The following is a 27,707-nucleotide window of genomic DNA, read 5'->3' on the forward strand; positions in this document are numbered from 1 at the left end:
AGCATTATTTGCAACACTTTTCTAGCTATGTCAATGTATACAGACTATTTCCAGTTATTGTTTTAAGTGCATTTTTCATGTCTATCATACGTTTTATTGTTTGAGAATTTTCTACATGCATGCATATTTTCATCAAGTTTATCCCCAATTTCCTCCCTGTAACAGTTACTTTTTCAGTTCCTCCGATAACACTTCTTGAACAAGGTAACATATAGAGGAATTTATTTGGGCTTGTGGTTTCAGAGGGTTAGGGTCCATGATGGTAGAGTGAAAACATGGTGGTAGGAATAGCTGAGATCCTATATCTTGAACCACAAGTACAAAGCAGAAAGAGGGGACTGGAAATATACAGATAAAACTTTAAACTCTCAGAAGCCTGTCTTCAGTGACACACTTCTATCAAGGGCACACCTCCTAAGCCTCACCAAGCAGCCACGTGAACTATGGAGAAAGTATTCAATTGTTAATATGTCAGGGATGTCTCATTTAACCCACCACACGTCCATTCAAATCTTCCTCATAATTTCCATCAGATTTTCTTCATAACTCCAGAAGCCTACTTTTCTTAATAACTTAGTGAGTCCTTTTAGTACTGCATGTGTGTAAATAGATGTAGTACTGTCTATTATGGTATCGATAACATCTCTGGACCTCATCTCTGATGAAAACCTATTCTCTTTTTCCCAGTAGCCTTTGTTGCCATTAGCTTCTCAGCTGTAGGTTGGAATCGATTGGCTCCTTCCCTATCCATGCAGGGATTTCTGTTGGGTTGATCTTGTGTTGATTATGCAGTCCCAGTCCCTGTGGTTTTAGATACAAAATGCTCTGTTATATACAACAAATATTGTTCCACTGAAGATATCTACTACCTCTAACTCTTAAAATTTTTTTGTCCCCACTTCTGTGGTAATCTTGAGGTGAAGCTTATGGGTGTCCCACTTAGAGCTGAGAACTTCACCTTCTCTTATTCTTTGCATATTGACCAGTTTTGGGTCTCTGTGCGATTAATAATTTATTGCACACAGATACCTTTCTAATGAGGATCGAGACATGCACTAATCTATGGTTTAACTAGAAGTATTTTGGGATCAGTTTAATACTACGGCCATTTTGCAATGATAGTATTGTGCTCTTTTACAAGTCCTATGAAGTCGTCACTAATAATGTTTCAACCCAATTAATAGTACCACACATAAGCTCTGTCTTTTGGAGTGAGTTTTAAATCTAATCAGAAAGTATTTGGTTACTCTCCAAACATTCATGCCACCATTGCACCAGTAGCCATATCTTGCTAGGCCATTCATTAATTTTTGAAAAATACGTTTCATTTGACATTTTATTTAGTGACACATCAAAGAGAAATGTAAACTCACAATTTCCAGGTATTTTGCTTAATTTAAATCATTGTTGCTTTTGGTCTCCTTTTAAAAAAATTATTTTATTTATTTACATTCCGGTTATTGCCTTTCTTACCTCTTGGTGGACAGATCAGTGGCCTGATACCTGCCATTCACTATTTTTATTAAAAGAGTTTGCAGCTGAATAAGACTGTTGAATACCTTTCTTCCTGTATAAACTGATAGATCAAATCTCTTGAGGACTGGCCTGAGTCTATTTCACATGGCCATGGTAGTGTCAGATCTTGTACAGAGCGCATACATTTTGATAAGTTAGTATTTATACCACAAATAGCTATGCAACCACAGTATGCAACTGCTCAGTATGTAATGTCTTTGCAGCTAAGTAACATTAGTACTTAACTTAAACATTTGCTTTTACATTTTTGAAAACTCAGAGTGCCCATTGTAGTCTATTTATGAGCATGTACTAAATTCTTTCTTAGTTTTTTTTTACTAAGTGTTTATACTCCTTTTTTATATTAAATTTACTTGTTCTTGAATTAGGATTTATGAATATTTTACATGTTTCTTTCAAGGCTTAGCATAATATTTCCTGTGTTGAACAAAATGATCATACCATTTATTGATGTTTTCATAATGTTTCCACTTGACATGCATCTATCTATCTATCTATCTATCTATCTATCTATCTATCTATCTATCTCTTGCTTCTAGAACATCTGAATAAATCTTGATCAATGCATTAGCAAGATTTCTTCTCATAACAAGGTAGAAAACATTCAGACATCCCTTTTTGAAACAGACTAGCTTTTTTTCCTATAAGTTTTATTCTACTACATGGGACAAAGACAAGCAATTCTCTCAATTCTCTGGGGAACATTAACAAACTTCATAGTTGTTATATTGAGAAAGACAGAGGGCAAAAACCAGCCTTGCAGCTTTGCCTGAGATGTGCTCATCTACTCATTTTCTGGGTTTAGATCTAATCAGGAGAAAACAAATTTGGAAACTGTGGTGACTTATGGTTGACTGAAAAAGACAAGTGAAAACAAGACCTCCACTATCTCACTGAATGGAAAGATGTCTTTGTTTGTGCTTATTGTTTTGTTTTGTTATACTCCAGTAAAAAATTCTGAACCATTTATCAAGCTCTAACTACACTACAACAAGTATAACCTAAAGTAAGTCATGGGCTCCAAATATATCCCTTGTTCTTGCCTATAAGGACTTACATTAAGTCAAGTCATAATTGGACGGTTGCTTTCCATATTGTCAGTTTAAATTCCCTTGCCTAGTTTTTGAATTTTTAAATGTCACACAAAACCGTGTCTATCCAATATTTATTATTTAAGCTTTATTGCTAATTAAATTGTTTAGCCCAGTTTCAAAATAAAAGTGGCTCCACTATCGGCATCACAGGACTATAGCATCAGAAAGGTAACTGAAATCATGTCCGTACTGACTGGTTGTGTGTGTCAACATGATACAAGCTGGAGTTATCACAGAGAAAGGTGCCTGCCTTGAGGAAATGCCTCCATGAGATCCAGCTGTAAGGTATTTTTTCAAGTAGTGATCAAAGGTAGGAGGGCCCATTGGGGGTGGTGTGGTCCCTGAGTTGGTAGTCCTGGGTTCTATAAGAAAGAAAGCTGAGCAAGCCAGGGGAAGCAAGCCAGTAAGTAACATCCCTCCATGGCCTCTGCATCAGCTCATGCTTCCTGACCTGAAGTTCTAGTCCTGACTTCCTTTGGTGATGAACAGCAATCTGAAAGTGTAAGCTGAATAAACCCATTCTTCCCCAACTTGCTTCTTGGTCATAATGTTTTGTGCAGGAGTAAAAACCCCAAGATAATGTCTTTGGTACATTCTTAGAAACTTATAAAAGTCTCCAATTCCTGTAAGTCATAGGAGAGTGAATGGTATGAGGACACATTTTTCTTAAGATATCATGACAGATGACAGTATATTCTCTTTTTGTAAATGATGTCTTAAGACTCAGAAGTAGAGAATCCATTAAGACCACACACGTAAAAGAAAAACAAAAGCAAACAACAAATTGTCCCTCTCCTAGCAGCTATCAATTAGCATTTCCTCCTCAGTTAGCAGGGGGACTTTGGGTCTACCCACTCCGTGCTGTCATGTTATCTAAATTGAACCTTAGCAGGTTTTGTGCAGGCTGTCATAACCACATACATGAAACAGCCATGTTGATTCTGCAACACATTGTTTTGTTGTAATCATTTTCTTCCTCTGGGATAGTCACATATTAAAACTTAAGAGTATGTGGGTACTACAGTTTTAATAATAATATAATAATAATAATAATAATAGCATCAGATGGATATAGAAGGGAGTGTATTTTAAAGGAATTTGGAGATGGTTGAATATGATAGAATATATGAAATTCTCAAATAATTAATAAAAATTTTAAGTCAAAATGAAAATTAAAAATACTCAGTGTTCAATAAAAAGTAGTTAGAAGCCAAGAAGTACTTTGAGATTAGGCTTTTTGAAGAGTCCTAAATTTAAATGTGAGGAGTGATTTCATAAACTATTTCTACTCACTCAACCTTCATAAATTAAAGATTTTTTTCCTTTTATGACAAATCTACATGTCATCATAAAGAAAGATCACTGCAGCACAGACACACTTAACAGACGGAGAATTTTGTCCCACTCTGTCCTGGGATTAAAGTGACAGATCATGGAAACAAATACAGCTCTCCTGTGAGGGATCAACAGATATTTGCATTCATTAGACTGACTGTAAGTTAGGGTATTCATTTGAATTGAGTTTGATAATATATTTCTTTCTATTATCCAAAGAAAGTCAATTAAAAGCTTAACACTGTGTGTGTATACCATTCTAAGAGTAATTTTAAAAGTCTAATTATTTTCCAATCAAACAGGAAATCAAATGATCACAAATGTTAAGCAAACTTTTTTTTATTATATATTTCTTTACTTACGTTTCAAAGGTGGGATGTAATAAACTAGCTTTAACTCAGATGTGATTGATTTACAATCTGATCATTGGAAACTCAGAAGTATTTTCTAGACAATTTAAGAGAAGAGTAATATTTAATTGGCCTAAAATTATCTTTAGACACTATTCGTTATCTTTTGTTGTTATTTATGCAATTATTATTTTTATTGGTTATTTTATTTATTTACATTTCAAATTTTATCCCCCTTTCTGGTTTTCCCTTTGCAAACTGCCTTATCCCCATCTCCCCTGCTTCTATGAGGGTGCTCCCCGACCCACTCACCCACTCCTGCCTTACTGCCCTAGCATTCCTCTACACTGGGGCATTGAGCCTTCACCGAACCAAGGGACTCCGCTCCCATTGATGCCAGATAAGGCCATCCTCTGCTACATATGTAGCTAGAGCCATGGGTCCTTCCATGTGTACTCTTTGACTGGTAGCCAATTATTATGTCCATCATTTTATGGTAAGACATGTGTCATTCCCTAAATTTTTCTTGACAGTCAGAAATTGTATTGAGGAAGCAAGAGAGGGGTTTGAGTCAGGCAGGGGGTCTACACCAACTAGCATGGATATGGTGGTAGAAGTAGTTAGAAGGAGTTTGAATGAAAAGAGACAGTTTAAATGACATCTCCATATAATCAATTTGTTTTGGGGGAAGAACACCTCAGGTGATATTCATTGGGGACGGCAAATGGAAGGCATTTAAATAACATATCTAGTTGAGAATCCAGTACACAGAATTTAACTAAAATCCTTCTGAGAGTCATGCACACAGGAAATGTACTTTAAGCTATAAGAGGTGCTATTGGTACATTACAGGGGATACTTAGAAACTTTATCTTATTTGTAAGCTAGAGGAAAGACTTGTGTATAAAGGCAGGTAGAAATGAGAGAATAAGTCAGCAGATGTTGATAAGTCAAGACCTTCATCAAGGATGATGGTGACAGAGCAAAATGAAAGGCTGAATTTGAAAAGGATTATACTAGGAAGTGAAAGCATAGCTGGGCAGATGATCCAAAACCGAGCTCCGCAAAGAGGATTGGGGGCACATCCTTAAAAATTTGTACCTAATGGATGCAAAAATACTATCCTTTAATAAGCAAAATTTTAAAAATCAGGTCAGCTACTTTGAAATGGGTTGGGGATGCACAGATTACAGTCTTATATTACACACAGGGTCCTTGGGTTTTCCCCCTACCATTTGGAGTGGAGCAAAATCATAGATTAATTTGTTTAGATTGTTGAAACAAAAGAAGTCAATGCACACAGGGAAATACCCTAGTCGAGATGAAGGCATCTTGTGTAATGCTAGCATAAATGGCAGGAGAAGTCGAGTCTGTTAAGGACTGAGGAAAATGTTTCTGCTAATACAGGAAAATGTTTCTGCTAATACAGGAAAATGGGAAGAATCTATTATGATGTTGATACCAAAGCCATGAGTGTTTTAAGGAAGAAGAAACAGTTAAGTAGTAGAGTGCCCACATCAGAGTATATGAAGCAATATCAAGCCATTGGCATCACTAGTTAGCAGGACCGTATACAAGGAAAAATGCAGCTACAGGAAAAGGACTTTCTCATAGTTGACTTTAGTTTAGATCTTTATACTGCCATAGGATTTGAATCTCTGTCTCACAACCTTGTTTTGATAAGTCAGTCATACTTTCATCTAAAAAAATTCATCATCTGCTCATCTTGCTTTCAGTGGTTAAATTAAAGAGGAAACATTTAAATGCATTTAAATATTGTATACATTAGTTTTATTCTATAGTCAAGCTAAATTTCCCTCAGAGTGGGTACATAACTTTTTTTTACTAAAGAGAGTTAAACTGGATATGATAGTGGATGCTCATGATCCCAGCACCTTAGAAGGCTAACAGGGTAAGATCAGGGAGTTCAAACAGGAAGACGAGGAGTTCAAGCCATCCCTTGACACACAATGAGTTTAAAGCTAATATGGTTTCTATAAGGCTTTGTCTCCAAGACATATATACGTGCATACATACATACATACATACATACATACATACATAAATACAGCATACATACATACAGACAGACAACAGCAAAACAAAATGTGAGAGAAACAACCTAAAAGGGAGAAAAAAATGAATCAAAGAGAGAAGAAAGATGGACATAACGTATTTCAAAACCACTTATATTTGAATTCCTGTGTAAGCCTGTGCTGATATTTTTCCATCTAATGGTCATGAGCAATAAATTCATTCTCTTTGAGATGTTAAAACAGCAGAAACAATTCAGTCCCAAACGATGAATCTCTTTTGTGAAACTTACTATAAACATTTTATTTTTCAGTAGCAGTTTGCATATTCTCATTGGTGATAAGGAAAATCTGAGCACATATCAGATATTCAACATTCAGGTATTGACTTGGGAGATTTCAGCACATTCTCACTGGGAATATTAAAAATAGGACCCAGATCTTAGACATGACACTATATTTTTTTTTCAGACAGTATGTACCACCTCATAGAGGGCAATTAATGGGATTTTTGAAAATCGAAAGGTTTTAAATGAAAATTAAACCATGATTGTGAGGATTGAGTGTGGTTATCAAAGGAAATTCAGCTCATAATTTCCTTTTTGTGTGTGGTTATAAACTTGATTTGATGCAAAAGAAAGAACAAGTTATGACTGATCTCTCAAATATAATTTGTTATTTTTTATTTTTTTCTAATAAAATGCTCTAAACATTTATAGCACCTACTGATATTAATTCATCCCTGAAGCAATATCACTTGTGAAGCCACTGACAGTTCCCAGAAGTATCACACTGTGATTCTGAATGTATAAAAGATGTACCTAATTCACAATAAGTCCTCAAAAAAATTCATTGTCTGAGACTTCTGTTGTTTACTTCTTTTAGGAGTGATTCTTAAGCAGGAGTTGATGGGACAGAATTATTGAATTATTTATCTTCAATTATGTAGAGAGGAAATGGATACAACTGTCAGGAATTAGACCATTTTTTTCTCCCTTTTCTTAATGACAAACATTTACTTCTTCAGGCAAATGGAGAAGAGAACTATTCATTCAGTATTTAGAGATAATATTGTAAAAGCAAGCATTATTAACAGCTAACTATGGAATAACAAATCAATTTAAAGGTTTGGGTTAGAGATGACTGTTTTTAGTTTATATCAAACAGAGAGAAAGTCATAAGGAGCAGGAGCAGGGGCCTTCAAGGTTATGAAGGAATTGTTAGAGAGGAAGGGGAATCGAATTTTATTTATTTACCTTAGTCCTTAAAGGGAGGTCAGTGGGTAGAGATAATGAACATAGTTGAGTTTGGAATTCTTAATATTACAAATTTACCTTCACAATACCATTTCTTACTTTTAACTAGCTACAGGAGGAAATAAGCTCTATAAGAAATGAAATTGTCGGTTTTACCGGAAGTCCCACACCCGCGGATCCCGGCCCGCAGCAGCTCTCTGCTCCCAGACCTGGTGAGAGAGAGACCCAACCGCCTGGTCAGGTGGGCACACCTGAGGCTGCAGAGCGGAATAGACCACCAACACTGCTCACCCCTGCCCACATCCCTGGCCCAAGGGGAAACTGTATAAGGCCTCTGGGCTCCCGTGGGGGAGGGCCCAGGAGTGGCAGGACACCTGCCTGAGACACCGCCGGAACCTGAAAGAAACAGACCGGATAAACAGTTCTCTGCACCCAAATCCCGTGGGAGGGAGAGCTAAACCTTCAGAGAGGCAGACAAGCCTGGGAAACCAGAAGAGACTGCTCCCTGCACACACATCTCGGACGCCAGAGGAAAAAGCCAAAGACCATCTGGAACCCTGGTGCACTGAAGCTCCCGGAAGGGGTGGCACAGGTCTTCCTGGTTGCTGCCGCTGCAGAGAGCCCGTGGGCAGCACCCCACGAGCAAACCTGAGCCTCGGGACCACAGGTAAGACCAAATTTTCTGCTGCAAGAAAGCTGCCTGGTGAACTCAAGACACAGGCCCACAGGAACAGCTGAAGATCTGTAGAGAGGAAAAACTACACGCCCGAAAGCAGAATACTCTGTCCCCATAACTGACTGAAAGAGAGGAAAACAGGTCTACAGCACTCCTGACACACAGGCTTATAGGACAGTCTAGCCACTGTCAGAAATAGCAGAACAAAGTAACACTAGAGATAATCTGATGGCGAGAGGCAAGCGCAGGAACCCAAGCAACAGAAACCAAGACTACATGCCATCATCGCAGCCCAATTCTCCCACCAAAACAAACATGGAATATCCAAACACACCAGAAAAGCAAGATCTAGTTTCAAAATCGTATTTGATCATGATGCTGGAGGACTTCAAGAAAGACATGAACACACTTAGGGAAACACAGGAAAACATTAATAAACAAGTAGAAGCCTACAGAGAGGAATCGCAAAAATCCCTGAAAGAATTCCAGGAAAACACAATCAAACAGTTGAAGGAATTAAAAATGGAAATAGAAGCAATCAAGAAAGAACACATGGAAACAACCCTGGATATAGAACACCAAAAGAAGAGACAAGGAGCTGTAGATACAAGCTTCACCAACAGAATACAAGAGATGGAAGAGAGAATCTCAGGAGCAGAAGATTCCATAGAAATCATTGACTCAACTGTCAAAGATAATGTAAAGCGGAAAAAGCTACTGGTCCAAAACATACAGGAAATCCAGGACTCAATGAGAAGATCAAACCTAAGGATAATAGGTATAGAAGAGAGTGAAGACTCCCAGCTCAAAGGACCAGTAAATATGTTAAACAAAATCATAGAAGAAAACTTCCCTAACCTAAAAAAAGAGATACCCATAGACATACAAGAAGCCTACAGAACTCCAAATAGATTGGACCAGAAAAGAAACACCTCCCGTCACATAATTGTCAAAACACCAAACGCACAAAATAAAGAAAGAATATTAAAAGCAGTAAGGGAAAAAGGTCAAGTAACATATAAAGGGAGACCTATCAGAATCACACCAGACTTCTCGCCAGAAACTATGAAGGCCAGAAGATCCTGGACTGATGTCATACAGACCCTAAGAGAACACAAATGCCAGCCCAGGTTACTGTATCCAGCAAAACTCTCAATTAACATTGATGGAGAAACCAAGATATTCCATGACAAAACCAAATTTACACAATATCTTTCTACAAATCCAGCACTACAAAGGATAATAAATGGTAAAGCCGAACATAAGGAGGCAAGCTATACCCTAGAAGAAGCAAGAAACTAATCGTCTTGGCAACAAAACAAAGAGAATGAAAGCACACAAACATAACCTCACATCCAAATATGAATATAACGGGAAGCAATAATCACTATTCCTTAATATCTCTCAACATCAATGGCCTCAACTCCCCAATAAAAAGACATAGATTAACAAACTGGATATGCAACGAGGACCCTGCATTCTGCTGCCTACAGGAAACACACCTCAGAGACAAAGACAGACATTACCTCAGAGTGAAAGGCTGGAAAACAATTTTCCAAGCAAATGGTCAGAAGAAGCAAGCTGGAGTAGCCATTCTAATATCAAATAAAATCAATTTTCAACTAAAAGTCATCAAAAAAGATAAGGAAGGACACTTCATATTCATCAAAGGAAAAATCCACCAAGATGAACTCTCAATCCTAAATATCTATGCCCCAAATACAAGGGCACCTACATATGTAAAAGAAACCTTACTAAAGCTCAAAACACACATTGCACCTCACACAATAATAGTGGGAGATTTCAACACCCTACTCTCATCAATGGACAGATCATGGAAACAGAAATTAAACAGAGATGTAGACAGACTAAGAGAAGTCATGAGCCATATGGACTTAACGGATATTTATAGAATATTCTATCCTAAAGCAAAAGGATATACCTTCTTCTCAGCTCCTCATGGTACTTTCTCCAAAATTGACCATATAATTGGTCAAAAAACGGGCCTCAACAGGTACAGAAAGATAGAAATAATCCCATGCGTGCTATCGGACCACCACGGCCTAAAACTGGTCTTCAATAACAATCAAGGAAGAATGCCCACATATACTTGGAAATTAAACAATGCTCTACTCAATGATAACCTGGTCAAGGAAGAAATAAAGAAAGAAATTAAAAACTTTTTAGAATTTAATGAAAATGAAGGTACAACATACCCAAACTTATGGGACACAATGAAAGCTGTGCTAAGTGGAAAACTCATAGTGCTGAGTGTCTGCAGAAAGAAACAGGAAAGAGCATATGTCAGCAGCTTGACAGCACACCTAAAAGCTCTAGAACAAAAAGAAGCAAATACACCCAGGAGGAGTAGAAGGCAGGAAATAATCAAACTCAGAGCTGAAATCAACCAAGTAGAAACAAAAAGGACCATAGAAAGAATCAACAGAACCAAAAGTTGGTTCTTTGAGAAAATCAACAAGATAGATAAACCCTTAGCCAGACGAACGAGAGGACAAGGAGAGTGCGTCCAAATTAACAAAATCAGAAATGAAAAGGGAGACATAACTACAGATTCAGAGGAAATTCAAAAAATCATCAGATCTTACTATAAAAACCTATATTCAACAAAACTTGAAAATCTTCAGGAAATGGACAATTTCCTAGACAGATACCAGGTATCGAAGTTAAATCAGGAACAGATAAACCAGTTAAACAACCCCATAACTCCTAAGGAAATAGAAGCAGTCATTAAAGGTCTCCGAACCAAAAAGAGCCCAGGTCCAGACGGGTTTAGTGCAGAATTCTATCAAACCTTCATAGAAGACCTCATACCAATATTATCCAAACTATTCCACAAAATTGAAACAGATGGAGCCCTACCGAATTCCTTCTACAAAGCCACAATTACTCTTATACCTAAACCACACAAAGACACAACAAAGAAAGAGAACTTCAGACCAATTTCCCTTATGAATATCGACGCAAAAATACTCAATAAAATTCTGGCAAACCGAATTCAAGAGCACATCAAAACAATCATCCACCATGATCAAGTAGGCTTCATCCCAGGCATGCAGGGATGGTTTAATATACGGAAAACCATCAACGTGATCCATTATATAAACAAACTGAAAGAACAGAACCACATGATCATTTCATTAGATGCTGAGAAAGCATTTGACAAAATTCAACACCCCTTCATGATAAAAGTCCTGGAAAGAATAGGAATTCAAGGCCCATACCTAAACATAGTAAAAGCCATATACAGCAAACCAGTTGCTAACATTAAACTAAATGGAGAGAAACTTGAAGCAATCCCACTAAAATCAGGGACTAGACAAGGCTGCCCACTCTCTCCCTACTTATTCAATATAGTTCTTGAAATTCTAGCCAGAGCAATCAGACAACAAAAGGAGATCAAAGGGATACAGATCGGAAAAGAAGAGGTCAAAATATCACTATTTGCAGATGACATGATAGTATATTTAAGTGATCCCAAAAGTTCCACCAGAGAACTACTAAAGCTGATAAACAACTTCAGCAAAGTGGCTGGGTATAAAATTAACTCAAATAAATCAGTTGCCTTCCTCTACACAAAAGAGAAACAAGCCGAGAAAGAAATTAGGGAAACGACACCCTTCGTAATAGACCCAAATAATATAAAGTACCTCGGTGTGACTTTAACCAAGCAAGTAAAAGATCTGTACAATAAGAACTTCAAGACACTGAGGAAAGAAATTGAAGAAGACCTCAAAAGATGGAAAGATCTCCCATGCTCATGGATTGGCAGGATTAATATAGTAAAAATGGCCATTTTACCAAAAGCAATCTACAGATTCAATGCAATCCCCATCAAAATACCAATCCAATTCTTCAAAGAGTTAGACAGAACAATTTGCAAATTCATCTGGAATAACAAAAAACCCAGGATAGCCAAAGCTATCCTCAACAATAAAAGGACTTCAGGGGGAATCACTATCCCTGAACTCAAGCAGTATTACAGAGCAATAGTGATAAAAACTGCATGGTATTGGTACAGAGACAGACAGATAGACCAATGGAATAGAATTGAAGACCCAGAAATGAACCCACACACCTATGGTCACTTGATTTTTGACAAAGGAGCCAAAACCATCCAATGGAAAAAAGATAGCATTTTCAGCAAATGGTGCTGGTTCAACTGGAGGGCAACATGTAGAAGAATGCAGATCGATCCATGCTTATCACCCTGTACAAATCTTAAGTCCAAGTGGATCAAGGACCTCCACATCAAACCAGACACACTCAAACTAATAGAAGAAAAACTAGGGAAGCATCTGGAACACATGGGCACTGGAAAAAATTTCCTGAACAAAACACCAATGGCTTATGCTCTAAGATCAAGAATCGACAAATGGGATCTCATAAAACTGCAAAGCTTCTGTAAGGCAAAGGACACTGTGGTTAGGACAAAACGGCAACCAACAGATTGGGAAAAGATCTTTACCAATCCTACAACAGATAGAGGCCTTATATCCAAAATATACAAAGAACTCAAGAAGTTAGACCGCAGGGAAACAAATAACCCTATTAAAAAATGGGGTTCAGAGCTAAACAAAGAATTCACAGCTGAGGAATGCCGAATGGCTGAGAAACACCTAAAGAAATGTTCAACATCTTTAGTCATAAGGGAAATGCAAATCAAAACAACCCTGAGATTTCACCTCACACCAGTGCGATTGGCTAAGATCAAAAACTCAGGTGACAGCAGATGCTGGCGAGGATGTGGAGAAAGAGGAACACTCCTCCATTGTTGGTGGGATTGCAGACTGGTAAAACCATTCTGGAAATCAGTCTGGAGGTTCCTCAGAAAATTGGACATTGAACTGCTTGAGGATCCAGCTATACCTCTCTTGGGCATATACCCAAAAGATGCCTCAACATATAAAAGAGACACGTGCTCCACTATGTTCATCGCAGCCTTATTTATAATAGCCAGAAGCTGGAAAGAACCCAGATGCCCTTCAACAGAGGAATGGATACAGAAAATGTGGTACATCTACACAATGGAATATTACTCAGCTATCAAAAACAACGAGTTTATGAAATTCGTAGGCAAATGGTTGGAACTGGAAAATATCATCCTGAGTGAGCTAACCCAATCACAGAAAGACATACATGGTATGCACTCATTGATAAGTGGCTATTAGCCCAAATGCTTGAATTACCCTAGATCCCTAGAACAAACGAAACTCAAGACGGATGATCAAAATGTGAATGCTTCACTCCTTCTTTAAATGAGGAAAAAGAATACCCTTGGCAGGGAAGGGAGAGGCAAAGATTAAAACAGAGACTGAAGGAACACCCATTCAGAGCCTGCCCCACATGTGGCCCATACATATACAGCCACCCAATTAGACAAGATGGATGAAGGAAAGAAGTGCAGACCGACAGGAGCCGGATGTAGATCGCTCCTGAGAGACACAGCCAGAATACAGCAAATACAGAGGCGAATGCCAGCAGCAAACCACTGAACTGAGAATAGGTCCCCCGTTGAAGGAATCAGAGAAAGAACTGGAAGAGCTTGAAGGGGCTCGAGACCCCAAAAGTACAACAATGTCAAGCAACCAGAGCTTCCAGGGACTAAGCCACTACCTAAAGACTATACATGGACTGACCCTGGACTCTGACCCCATAGGTAGCAATGAATATCCTAGTAAGAGCACCAGTGGAAGGGGAAGCCCTGGGTCCTGCTAAGACTGAACCCCCAGTGAACTAGTCTATGGGGGGAGGGCGGCAATGGGGGGAGGGTTGGGAGGGGAATACCCATAAGGAAGGGGAGGGGGGAGGGGGATGTTTGCCCGGAAACCGGGAAAGGGAATAACACTCGAAATGTATATAAGAAATACTCAAGTTAATAAAAAAAAAGAAATGAAATTGTCTATAAAATAATATTTGCCAAAATTATCATTATTAGTGATGATTTTCTTGAAATAAAAAACACATCACAAACTATTATATTTATTTGTATTGGTTTTATTATTTCTAATACTAAGTAAAACTATTATCTACATTATTTCTTTGCTAGTATTATTGTTTGCCTACTGGGCGTTCCTCCTTGACTGAAATTCCAAGGAAGTACTTTATCCTTTTCCTTGAGTTGTTGAAGATTTAATATGAGCACTCAGCAGCCAGTGACACATACTAGTCATACTCATATAGAGAGTTCTGTGGATATATGAAGCCTTATTCAGGTTAACAAAGAGGTTACAGGGTAAACAGAACACCCAGAAATCCTCATTTTATTAGAGTCTTGGTCTCCTCCTCCTCCTCCTCCTTCTCTATGTAACATGCTCTGAACTCTACACTTGAATATAGCATTACATAGAACCCTTGTTCAGAGCAACTTTGTGGACTAAAGGACACTAGGATCCATGACAGTTAAGTATCTTGCCCTAAATCATGCATCTAATAGAGCTAGAATCTCTGGGGCAGAGGGGATAGAAGTAGATTGATTCTACAGCACACCAAATCAGGAATCAGGAAGGAAACTCTTATTTCCTGGCTATCTAAGAATGTATTCCTAGTCGTTTTGTTTTCCATTGTACTTACTTACTTATTCTGTTTCTATTAGCTCATTTCCTTATCTTACTTGCTTAAATGTCTGCTATATATTTCTATTCCAAATCAATGTCTTTTTATTGCTTATTGTCTTAGATATTGTATACATTACAACAGAAAGTTAATGCAGCAAAATATATAATTTTGAACTCCAAAGAACTTAAATCCAGAAGTGACAAAGGAAAGAAATGTGAAGAGTAGAAAGAGCAAAAAACGCACCAGGAGAAATAGTTAAATCAATCGAAAAGATTGAAAGCACTGTGTTCTCAACAGAAATGTGGATAGTGAAGACTCTGTTACAGAAACCCATGGATAAAAGTTTTTCAAGAGACCAGTTTTGAAGAACACAAACATTACTGATAAAAAAAAAGGACACTACAAAAAGGGTGATTGTGGTTTCTAGAGATACCTACAGAATGAAGTCAGGTTAAATAAAAGTTGGGTTACATTATACTGACTTTCTACACTGTTTTTATACCTATAAAATGGAGTCAATTATACTTTGAAGGGAAATTGTAAAGATTTAATGGCCCTTCATGTCAATACTGAGATAGATGTAAGATGGCTTCAGTGTTGCTAATAGAAAGTTATAGATGAAGACATAATTACTGTAATACTGAAAGACTGACAGCTCTTTTCATCTCTATTGACTAGAAGGAATGACAATTTAGGCCTTTTTCAAAAAGACAAATCCATTTCAATGACATAAGCAAAATAATGCCTATATTTCACAGTACATTCAAAATTGTTCCTTAAACAAGTGAATTTCTTTTGGTAAGTAAGAAGGAGTGAGCGTACAGTGGTTGGAACAGTAATGCTGGCTCTAATTTCTTGGTTTTCTGCTCCTCTGACCTATCTAATCTGTTCATTTAGACTCTTCCATCTATTAAATCCTATATATTTAGTAGCTCAATCTTGCAGATAAGAAAATTGAGGATTATACTATGCATATAACTTACCATCACCAAATTAAATTGCTGGTAGGGATTTTTGAATGAAGACACCTGCAATTCTAATTGTAAGAGGAAATGAATGAATAAAACATGGTCCTTGTAGGTTTTTAAATTCCAAATGAACATAATTATTATTTATTATGTATAAATATTGAAATTGGGTTGTGATTTTCATATAATTATTTCAATTGTTAAAACATCAAAGTATCTATTAGTAAGTAAGTTTGAAAGGATACTTTTATGTTAGGATCAATTGGCCTTCGTGCCATATTGGCTATGGTATTGGTTACCTATTGGAGTTATCTATTATAGCTCCAAAGATTCTGCCTCTGAAAGCCAATATAAAGGTGCCCTCCAAGACCTATGATTAATTTAGAAAATGCCGCACATGCGGGAATCAAGCCAATTGAATGGATGGATTTTCTCAATGTGTACTCTTCTCAGATGACTCTAGCTACATTGATTAAAAAAAAAAACAACTTTGTATAATTGACTTGTTGTGAACTTGACACACAAACAGACCACTATTCAACTATAACTTTTCCTATTTTTGTTTACCTCCAAGATCTCATACTAATATCACAATATAAAAGAGCTTTAAAAGCCATATTAAGTACTTTCTTATGCCAAGGAGGAATCCAGGCACAGTTGCAATCAAATCAAAGTGCAACCAATATCCAGGAGTATAAAGAAAATCCTGTAGCTCAGTGTGTGCCATTTTGGAATCGCAATCATCTGTGTTCCAAAGGGCTTGGGAAGCTCCAGCTCTCTAACCCACAATGCATGCAGCTTATCTTGTCGGCTCAAACCAACTCTGTTCCACAGTAGACACCATGACTGTTGATCATCCAGTAGTCCCAGAATGTTAAAAGTCCTGGGTTCTACACTGCAGCCGAGGCCGTACCTTCATCAATAGCATCTCTCGGTCTTAGCAGGGACCTTGCCATACGGTGGCAAGCCTAGCTTCTCCCCATCATCCTTCCAACTCTCCAGCATTCATGCTATCAAACACACTACCACATGGAACACTCTTACACAATACTGAGTTCAGCTGCTATCTTGAGGTGAAGCCATGGCTGCCCTGGGTCATCGTTGTGTGCTGACTGAGCAAACACTCATTAGAAGAATTCACTTTGAAGGTGCTGGTGTATTGTCAATTACAGTAGAACTTTAGTCTCTGACAACCAGCATCTACTGTTCAAGTAACACAACATTTTACTTAAATTGTTCTTATTTATTTTTTTCCATTTTTATTAAATTGGGTATTCCTTATTTACATTTCAAATGTTTCCCGGTTTTCAAGCCAACATCCCCCTACCCCCCTCCCCTTCTATATGGGTGTTCCCCTCCCCATCCTCCCCTCATTACCGCCCTTCCCCCAACAATCACATTCACTGAGGGTTCAGTCTTGGCAGGACCAAGGGCTTCCCCTTCCACTGGTGCTCTTACTAGGATATTCATTGCTACCTATGAGGTCAGAGTCCAGGGTCAGACCATGTATAGTCTTTGGGTAGTGGCTTAGTCCCTGGAAGCTCTGGTTGGTTGGCATTGTTGTTCATATCAGGTCTCGAGCCACTTCAAGCTCTTTCAGTCCTTTCTCTGATGCCTTCAACGGGGGTCCCGTTCTCAGTTCAGTGGTTTGCTGCTGGCATTTGCCTATGTATTTGCTGTATTCTGGCTGTGTCTCTCAGGAGAGTTCTACATCCGGTTCTTGTCAGTTTACACTTCTTAGCTTCATCCATCTTATCTAGTTTGGTAGCAATTACACCTGATTCTTTAGCCTAAGCTAACCAGAAATGAAAACATCTTAATTCTTAGTATCACATGAATAGCTCCAAATAGTCTTTGAGGGATTCTGAAACATCCCTAGGAATCTTCAATATCTAGGCTTTCATTACTAGCCTTTGTCTTTGCATACCTATCTTTCATGCTCCCATTAAATAGCAAATTAAACAGTGAAAAATCAATGGTTTTCAAGCCCGAAGCTTCAAACATTCCCACAGTCCTCCCAAAAACAACATGGTAAGGTCTATCACAATACTTGTCCATTCTCTGGGAACAATTTCTGTTCAACTTTCTATCACTGTGATAAAACACTGGCCCCAAACAACTCATGGATGCAATCGTTTATTTCACCTTGAAGCTTATAGTCCATCCTGAGGGAAAATCAGGACTAGAACTCTTATCAGGAAGTAAAGTAGAACTATGGAGGAAATATGGTTTCTGGCTTGTTTTCCATGCCTTACTCAGCTTGGTTTCTTATGAAACCCAGGATCATCTATCCAGGGACTGCACTACCCAAGGTTTGATTGGCCCTCACTTATCCATCATTAATCAAGAAAATTCCCCACATACTTGCCTACAGGCCATTGTGATGAACGCATTTTCTTAGTTGAGGATTCCTCTTCCCAATTACAAGAAAACTAATCAGCACAAATGCAAAACAAATTATCTTGGTTAACTGAAGTGTCTGCCAACCATAAAAGTTAATGTTATTAATATGATAAAATTGCCATAAGAAAATGCCTACCATTAGAAAACAGCAGCTTGTTCTTAGAGATTGTTTTGTGATTATATAGTTGTGCTAGCTGACCAGTTATTTTTTAATAACTATATATATCCGTAACATCTATAAATAGTCTATTATTAAATGAGTTAATTGTGGTGCCAGTGGACTAAGAGAACCTTTATAGAAATAACATTATATTAATTTCTCATTAATATAAGCTTTGTACACTTGAAATAAAGCTCCGATTTGTCTTCAAACTTTAAGGTTGATTGATTATTATTTACCTTCTCCGTTGCTAGATAAAAATATAACAACAAGAACAATGTAAGGAGAAAGATTTTATATTGGTTCACAGTTTGAGGGCATTGTCTAGTATGGTGAGAAAGTAATAGTGGCCAGGAGGCTGCTGATAACATTATGTCTACACCCAGGACACAGGACAATGAATACTCAGTCTCCTTTATCCTTTTCATTAGGTCAAGCATCTAGTCCAGTGGATGATCATAGTGGGAGTGCTTTTCAACCTCAATTAACCTATTATAAATAATCCCTCAAGGCATGCCTAGATTCCAAAATGACCTATACAATCCCTCAGTCATTTCTCATGGTCATTCTAAGACTTTACGTCCTACTTACCCACTGAGACTAAACTTCCAAGCTGGGGTAGAAAATTTTCAAAATAGCAGTGGTAATGACATCCATGTTCAAAAGTGTCTGAAACTCAAAACTTATTTTGGAAGATAGTAGAATATAGTTTGCAAAGATGTTCAATGAAATGGCATAAGGTTGAACTTTCCCTTCCCTAAGGAGGAGAGGAGATATGCAGGAGGGGCTTTTGAGGGTGGAATTAGGAGTAGAGGAGGGAGGGAGCTGTGATCAGGATGTAAAGTGAATAGAGAAATAAATTAATGAAAAAATTGGTTTATGTTTCAAACTTAGAAGAAGCTGAATATTTTCAGTCTCAGTCCCAAGTTAGTCTTCTTTATTTGGATCAAAGACAAACATAAAATTTGGTTTATGTAATAAAGTTTATCTATACATGACTAAATTTGTTCTCTTAGAGAATATTATCAATGAAATTCTTAGAATACTCTATATGTTATTCCTTAATCTTTTCTGTGATTGCTAAACTGACATACAAAGTGTTTCAAAGTACCTCTCAACAGTTGTAACAAAGACAAGGTTTTCAAGGCAGAACTTGTACACTTGTATTCATTTAACTTTTATTTTTATTAAAAAACTACATTTGTTTTTTTCTCTCAAATAAATGTTCAGTCATTGAAAAAAATAATGTTTGAAAAAAAGTTTGGTTCTTGTTCACTTACACATTTTTCTATATATCTTTAATAATTGTTATCTATAGAGAAAATGGCGATTATTTTCCATATCGTAAACTGCAACTTCTTCTTATTTATTGTAGGTTTTATTGGGATTTAATAATGCTTATAATGATGGTTGGAAATTTGGTCATCATACCAGTTGGAATCACATTCTTCACAGAGCAAACAACAACACCGTGGATTATTTTCAATGTGGCATCAGATACAGTTTTCCTGTTGGACCTAATCATGAATTTTAGGACTGGGACTGTCAACGAAGACAGCTCTGAAATCATCCTGGACCCTAAAGTAATCAAGATGAATTATTTAAAAAGCTGGTTCGTGGTGGACTTCATCTCCTCGATCCCGGTGGATTATATCTTTCTTATTGTAGAGAAAGGAATGGATTCGGAAGTTTACAAGACCGCCAGAGCACTTCGGATCGTGAGGTTTACAAAAATTCTCAGTCTCTTGCGTTTATTACGCCTTTCAAGGTTAATTAGATACATACACCAGTGGGAAGAGGTAAGCTGCATGTTTTTCTTTCTTAAAGTCACACTGTCATGGGCTTTTCACGATGACTAAGTATGAGTGTGCCAGGTCTAATGGACTGCAAAAAGTTCAATAATTTGAAGAGTTCTCCATTCTGGTATTTAAGTGATATTTATGTCTCTGAATCATTGGAACCAACCGAATAATTATAAAACATTCTAACAATTGGATATGTTTTGTGAATATACTTTAACTGACATATTGTCATCCTAGTCACTGTGATTTCTCTTCTGACTTAGAAGATTCTTTCTATTTAAGAAAAATATGTCAAATTTATCTTTGACAAAGATCTATAGGGTATGATTGGTAATCTAGTATATCATCATTTATAAAAGATGCTAGAACATGTTTCTAACAATATGGGAATTTCAGTGAATTTAACTTTGAGGAAAATACATCGTCCTCTTGCTTATCTCTACATTTTATAAATTCAGATTTGACTTTAGCATACTTGAATTACTCATAGTTTTGTCTTCCTACTGTTATTATATTTTCTCCCAATTAGTTCATTTCACAATAGTGAAAACCCAGAATATGTAGGAAGGAAATAATTACACAGAAAACACAAAGGAATCAATCCAGTGATTCTAGCCAGTCAGATCTCCTTGCCGCTGAATAGGGCATCTGCTGTTCTTAGACAGTGGGTGGAATGGTGAAGGATCCCTGCCAACTCAAGTTTCCAAAGGCCCGAGTTAAATATACCACCATCAAGCAAATGAGTACCTCTTTCCACAGCTAGTATATTAACCTTTTCCTTTTCTTTCTTTTTTTTTTTTTATTTTGACTTTTTTTTTTTTTGGTCATAAGCACAGCCCTTTGTATCAATTATAAACTGGATTTAGTTGTCTGCATAAGAATGAAAGTCAAAAGACCTCCAGAGTGCCCAATGGAACACTAATGAAAGCACTACCATGACTCTAGATTATTGGTTTACTTCTATAGAAATGCTGGTTTGTATTTTTAAAGAAGTCATAATGTGGAAGGCTTGTTTGCTTTCTGGGCAGCTGTAGCAATGTTTTTGTGGATGCTTGTCAATGACATTTTGGATCACAGGATTTTAGGAAGTGACACACAGTAATAAAACCCTGCACACTACATTGACGAAAGCAATAACATGGATTATTCTTGTTGGAATATATTAAAAATGAAATGGATGCACTTGTAACATTTCTATATAGAGTGTGCATGTAGAAACGAAATTTAACATTCACTTCTCAAAACCTTTGCAACGAATCTGAAAATACCAATCCAAGATGATTCTTGGTAACACCCCCAATATTTATTGGGGGGCTTGTATTAATTTGACCAGTCGTTTTTGATCCTTTGTACAAATTAGCTCCCTGAATCTTCTCTACAACCCGACAAGAGAGTCCATTGTTGTTACCAGATGATGGCAGTTAAACACACTATGGTTCCTTGCCAGGTTTAAGAAACTGGAAAGAGGTGGAGTTGCCTTTCCTGCTTTGGCAATCTGACTCCAGAGTCATGTTCTTAGCCTGCAAAACTGTACAGTTGTCACTGTTGCTTGTGCTTTTGTACCCATGAAGCTCACTGCTTTACAGCTTGTTTAAAGGAGCTAAATGGAGCTTTTCTTAGTTGTGAATGTGCTCACTGCAACGTCGTAGAACTAAACAGTAACTCTTAAAGCAAGGCCACAATAATATTTTGATGAATAGTCTGTGAGAGAAAAGTCATGGATAGAGCTGCCCAGCCAATTAAAAATACAGGAGACAGTGTGACTATTTTTAATGGCTTTCGGCTTTAACCCAGTTATCCCAGAGAATGGCAGCAGGACGAACAGATGGTATCCAATCAGATAAAGTGACAGAGCATGTGGTCAGAGAGGACGCTCTTTAACACCGATATTTTCTGTTCCTGGCATGGTCACCAGCACCTAGATCTGTTCAGCATGACAGGATTTTAAAGGTGCCCGTGATATCATTCAGAAACATCAGCTGTCTGACATCATTATTGTGAAATGCAATTTAATATGCACTTAGAGAGATTTGCTAACCACACACATTCAGGGCAGCGTTGTGAGTTGGCAAGATCTTTCTTATAAATAAATGACCTTGGTAATAAATGAATCAGAAGCCCATTTAGCTGAAGAATGTTTTCCTGGTTATATGATATGCTCATATAATAATATATATCATGAATGATTAATGACTGCTGGATATATTCTTATTGAGGACTAAGAAATGGAGTCACACTACAGAATTTGTTATAAATTCATTTATTCTACCTACACAATTTAAAAAACAATCTCTGTCTCTGTGTTTCTGTCTTTGTCTCTCTGTCTCTCTGTCTCTGTCTCTGTCTCTCTCTCTCTCTCTCACACACACACACACACACACACACACACACACACACACACACACACACCCACCCACCCACCCCAAAACCAAAAAACCAAACAAGCAAAAACCTTGAATGGCTCCCAATTGGCGCATCTCCACATGACTTTTACAAATGCCATCAGGATGCATTTACAAGTAGAAATACAAATTAATCATCAGAAGTATCTGTATGAGCTTTTGGATTAAGACTGTAGAGGAAGATAAGAGTTCACCCACATGTCTTTGAGCTCTGAGTGTTTTAGTACCAGGCTGGCTAATGCTAAATTCAGCATGCTTGGGGAAGTCGCGTGTGAAGTCTGGAAGCTGCCACTGTTCTAAATGAATCATTCTCAAGGAAAGCAGCTGCCTGCTATAGGGAACTGTGTTCAGCTTTGGAGATGCATTTCTTTTCCACCCACAGCCTGGATTAGTTCAACTAAAATACAAGACGTTCTGAAGCCAGATAAATTAGAGAAATCTTATGAATGAGAATGCAGGAAGTTTAAAATTTACTCCATATGGTCCATTGGTGCCACAGGTAAATGTGTAAGAGGAAACGTTTGATGGGGATGATCAATTTATAAAATGCCCTGAGATTAATGTATAAAGGGTGAAGTTACACTTTTAAGTCAATGATTCACAGTGTAAACACCGAGCTCTTTGAAACTTTGAAACTCTTTAAAATATCTCTCTCTCTCTCTCTCTCTCTCTCTCTCTTTCTCTCTCTCTCCTTCTCTCTCTTTCTCTCTCGGTGATATGAAAGTATGAAGAAATTTAAATAAATTAGCCTAGAAATTTTTCCCTTAGTATAGTCTTTCCATTAGTATAAAATTCCCATAATTAGCATAAATGGGTTTTTCTTACTTTTGTGGTTTTTTTTTTTGAAAACTCATTCTCTTAATTCAGTGACATCACTTTTCTCATTTCAAGTATGCCAGACCTCCAGACCTGATCTATGTTTTATAATCTAATACAGGGGAGACAATTCTACATGACCCTCCAAAAAGACACATATGGTGAGGAAATCCTTGAAAATTAAATGGACCATTATTAACAATTTGTGACGATCACAAACCTCTAAAGAGATAAAGACCAGCTTAAAAGCTTAGCAAACTGGGGATTATTCACTGTATAAAGGTAAAGGGTTCTCAAAACCTCAAGTGACCTGTCTGTTGACCTCAGTCTTTTTGTCAAAGGGAGATGACCCTTGAACCTTTCTTTCAGCCTTATACAATATTAATTGAACGTGTAAACATCACCTTGATTATGGTTACTATGGAGTGTGACTACAATCCCAGAGTTCTTTGTGAGGCAGGCAGCAGGAAACCATGAGGCACAGGACAGCCTTAGCAATCTAGTAAAATCCCAACATAGAAATAACTGAATGACAAATAACATTTGATGAAAATTATTTTCTCTTGTAGAGGTTTATTCAATTATAGGCTTCAGTGTTCCAACTAAGCTGGGCATTCGGTCGTGAATGTTGTAAAAGATGTAGTTCAATGCATGGTTATTTAGTAACCTTGGTTCTCTGGTATACATCACATTTTATTTATTCTCATTTCTTGTCTCCTGCTTCTTTTGTGTGGATTTTAGGCATATTACAATGAAATGAATGTACTTTGAGGCAGGAAGGGAGGCTTTTAGCTATGAACATCTTTGCAAGAGCAGTTGCAGAAGGATAAACCTTGGCATGTTAAGATGTTTTTCTACTAATCAATATTAGATTGTGATGTTCGATCACTTAGAGAGACTTATCTACCAACTATGGACAGTAGCACTGAATTGTTAAGGAGACATGACATAGTCTTATAGGGAACTAAGGCAGAATTTGATTTCTAGCTTTGGTTAATTTTAGTATGTTATTTGGTACAGATTAAAAACCTAACTCTTGCTATAAATTATCTGCCCATTAAATATTTCAATATATTTTAAGCACTTCTGCTTTTAGAAAACACATAAAATTTCAACTCTTGTCATATGCAGATGAAATGTTTGCCTAGTTTTCCTTAGTCTAGAACATAGAGAGGCTCGCTATTACCTGTCATGTCCAATCTGCTTCTCTCGAAGGCCTTCAAGGCCCTTCAGCATACTGACTTCATTTACCATTGCTAACATTTGCCTAATTTTAATTTTACTATACTTGAAAATAATAGTTTTTCCACTATTATAATTTTGCAGGTGAACACTTCATGTTGAAAAGTCACCCCCATCTGCCCTTTAAAAATCATTTCAAAGTCATTTATAGAATGTATTCTATTTGGATGCACTCAGTTACAACAGCCAATACTGGATTATGTACCGGCTCTGACTACTTCAGTTCAGGATATTTAGTTATATGTGCTGCTCTTGTCTTTTCTCAACAGGGGCACGGAGAAGGAACAGTTCCTGCTCAGTTTGCCCTTGAGTCTCCTTGTGTACTAGGACAGGATTCTAAACACAGTATATCACTGATCATGCTGTTTCACACATGGTCATCTAAATGCTAAAACCATTAGACATATGAAGAGTATTTACTCTTTTCTCTGAAGTATTTTCCCAGTGGTGTTTACTTATAACTGGTAATGCGTAGAAACACAAAGCAGATGTGGCTTTGAACGAAAAGCAGACATGTGGGTACATATTCACAGACGATATGACAAATAGTGACCTGAGAGAGGGAGTGGACATTTTCCACTGTGCACCAGGAGGCTCTGTAGGTGCTTGAACTGTGTATGAAGCTGGAGTCTAGAACATCAAACTCAACTAGAGGCTCATGGAGTACAGCGTCATCCTGAGCATACAATGCACACATAGGCTGCTTAGGAGAGCAACTGTATCTCCAGAGTGGGCTTGGAAGCGCAGGCTGGAATTTGTGCTAATATTGAACTAAGTGAGGCATTCTTGAGACATTTTATGCAGGACACCTAACACCATATCAGCTTGACAGAGTTCAGAAGATTGGAGGCTGCGTAGGATAGAATCAATTCTACTAGTAAAGAGAGAGCATTGGCTCTGACTCACAGTGCTGCCTGTGCAGTTACACCAGGCAGGATTCATTTTTGAGTGGCTAAAGGGCACATGTTAGCCAAATATTCTTACCCTTAAAATATGTGTAACAATGATTACTTTATGAAAAGTCTAAGACATATATTTTTAGTGTTTTATTATCAAATACCAATTGGGTTTACAATTTCTATTTTTAGGAGGTAGTTATTGATTGTTACAAATTTGTGTATTTATATATACCAAATGTCTTTTCCCATTTAAGGGAAAGCCATATATGTGACTTCTTATGCCTACAGACAACAGCATATTTAGGTGTAAGTGATGTGAGACACGAATTGTTTTTAATTTTAAGTTTGATTTATGTTCACAATATTCATAAGTATAAGATTAATGGTTCCACAGTTTTCTGGCTAGCATATTCTCTGATGCAAACATTTTTCTCTTGAGTAGGGAAGCCTCCATTTTCTGCAGCAAGTATTAATTCTGCTAAAGACCACTAGGTGTCCCCTAACAGTTATGTTATTTCGAGGTTCTAGATCCTAAAATAATAAAACCCTCCTGTGGAATTACTCATTTACACTATTGGGATCACTGAGCTGATGGTCTGATACAGTTCCAGAAAACAATAATCACTCTAAGTATTAAGCCGTGGAAACCTTTTATTTTGAGGGTAATCAAAAAACATTAAGTTATTTCTTTAAGTGATTATTTGTATTTTGAGAGAACTGATTTCAATATCAAACTGTATGCTTTGGCTGTGCATCTTGATAGATATCCTGAATTTCTAAATTAAGATTTTATTAGTGTTACTTTGGAGAATATACTGGATCAAGGTTAGTAGATGAACAACTTACGTGTTGATTTTCATGTATGGGTGTTTGAATTAGGACACCTTGCTGGACAGTCATGACACATGCCTTTAATCCCAGCACTCTAGGCAGAGGCAGAGGCGGAGGCAGTGGCCAGGGCTGGGACAGGGAGCAGAGGGTAGGGGGCAGGAGGCAGGAGGCAGGAGGCAGGAGGCAGGAGGCAGGAGGCAGGAGGCAGGAGGCAGGAGGCAGGAGGCAGGAGGCAGGAGGCAGGAGGCAGGAGGCAGGAGGCAGGAGGCAGGAGGCAGGAGGCAGGAGGCAGGAGGCAGGAGGCAGGAGGCAGGAGGCAGATTTCTGAGTTCAAGTCTAGTCCGCTCTACAGAATGAGTTCCAGGACAGTGTGACCTAAACAGGAAACACTGTCTCAAAAAACAACAAAAATAGATGCATCATTTTCATCATTTTCTGAATGGTCTTTGGTCAGTGACCGCACAGCTCTATATAATCCAACTGGTTTCCGCACCAAAAAATAAATCTTTAAGGTTAATTATTTATTTGTGTGGGTGTTTTGCCTTTATGTATGTCTCTGAACTATGTAAGTGATTACTGCTGAGGCTAGACGAGGACTTAGGATCCCAGGAACTGGACTTACAGAGGGTTCTGCATGACCATGCAGGTGTTGGAAACTGGACTAAGATCCTGTGGAAGAGCAGCCAATGCTTTTCCTGATGAGCCATCTCTCTAGCCTCAGAAAACTCCAATGTGTGTAAGAATGTAAGTTCAACTTTGAAATCTTTTAGCTTCTTAGTTTATTGTTAATACATCCAACTTCCTGAGCGTTTTGATCTCAAAATTTTCTGCACTTTCCATGTCTAAACATTGGAAATTATTATATAACTCATAGTCAAAGTTACAGAACTGTACCATGGACACATGTCTGAGTGTTAACTCCACAAGGATATCTTATGCCCTCAAGCTAGTGTGTTCATTTTTCCTTCCTGCCCTCCCCTTCACCCCTTTTTCCTGTTGTTAATATCAGAAGTCTGAGAGAGAAACTTGTTTTCTCCTTCTTTCAGGCTCTAACACCAACAATCAAGTTCTGTGTATCCTACTTAAGTGTGATTTCAATATTTTCCTCTTTTGATCGTTGTGCCATCCTATTACAAACCAAATACAGTTTTCTCTAATTACTCCAATGGGGATCCTGTTCTCAGTTCAATGTTTTGCTGCTAGCATTAGCCTCTGTATTTGACATGCTCTGGCTGTGCCTCTTAGGAGACATCTATATCCAGCTCCTGTCAGCATGCACTTCATATATATATATGAGCCACGTGTGGGGCAGGCTCTGAATGGGCATT

General features: G+C 37.7%; 1 protein-coding gene across 1 annotated transcript in view; it reads left to right on the forward strand.

The window, feature by feature from the left end:
- Hcn1 (hyperpolarization-activated cyclic nucleotide-gated potassium channel 1) overlaps positions 1 to 27,707 on the forward strand; it is a 398,847-nt gene that overhangs the window by 37,322 nt on the left and 333,818 nt on the right. Inside the window, 1 exon segment of the mRNA NM_053375.2 lies at positions 19,763 to 20,186. Coding sequence (NP_445827.2) covers positions 19,763 to 20,186 — 424 coding nt within the window.

Source organism: Rattus norvegicus, chromosome 2 (assembly GCF_021556685.1).
Source record: "Rattus norvegicus strain SHRSP/BbbUtx chromosome 2, alternate assembly SHRSP_T2T, whole genome shotgun sequence".
NCBI lineage: Eukaryota > Metazoa > Chordata > Mammalia > Rodentia > Muridae > Rattus > Rattus norvegicus.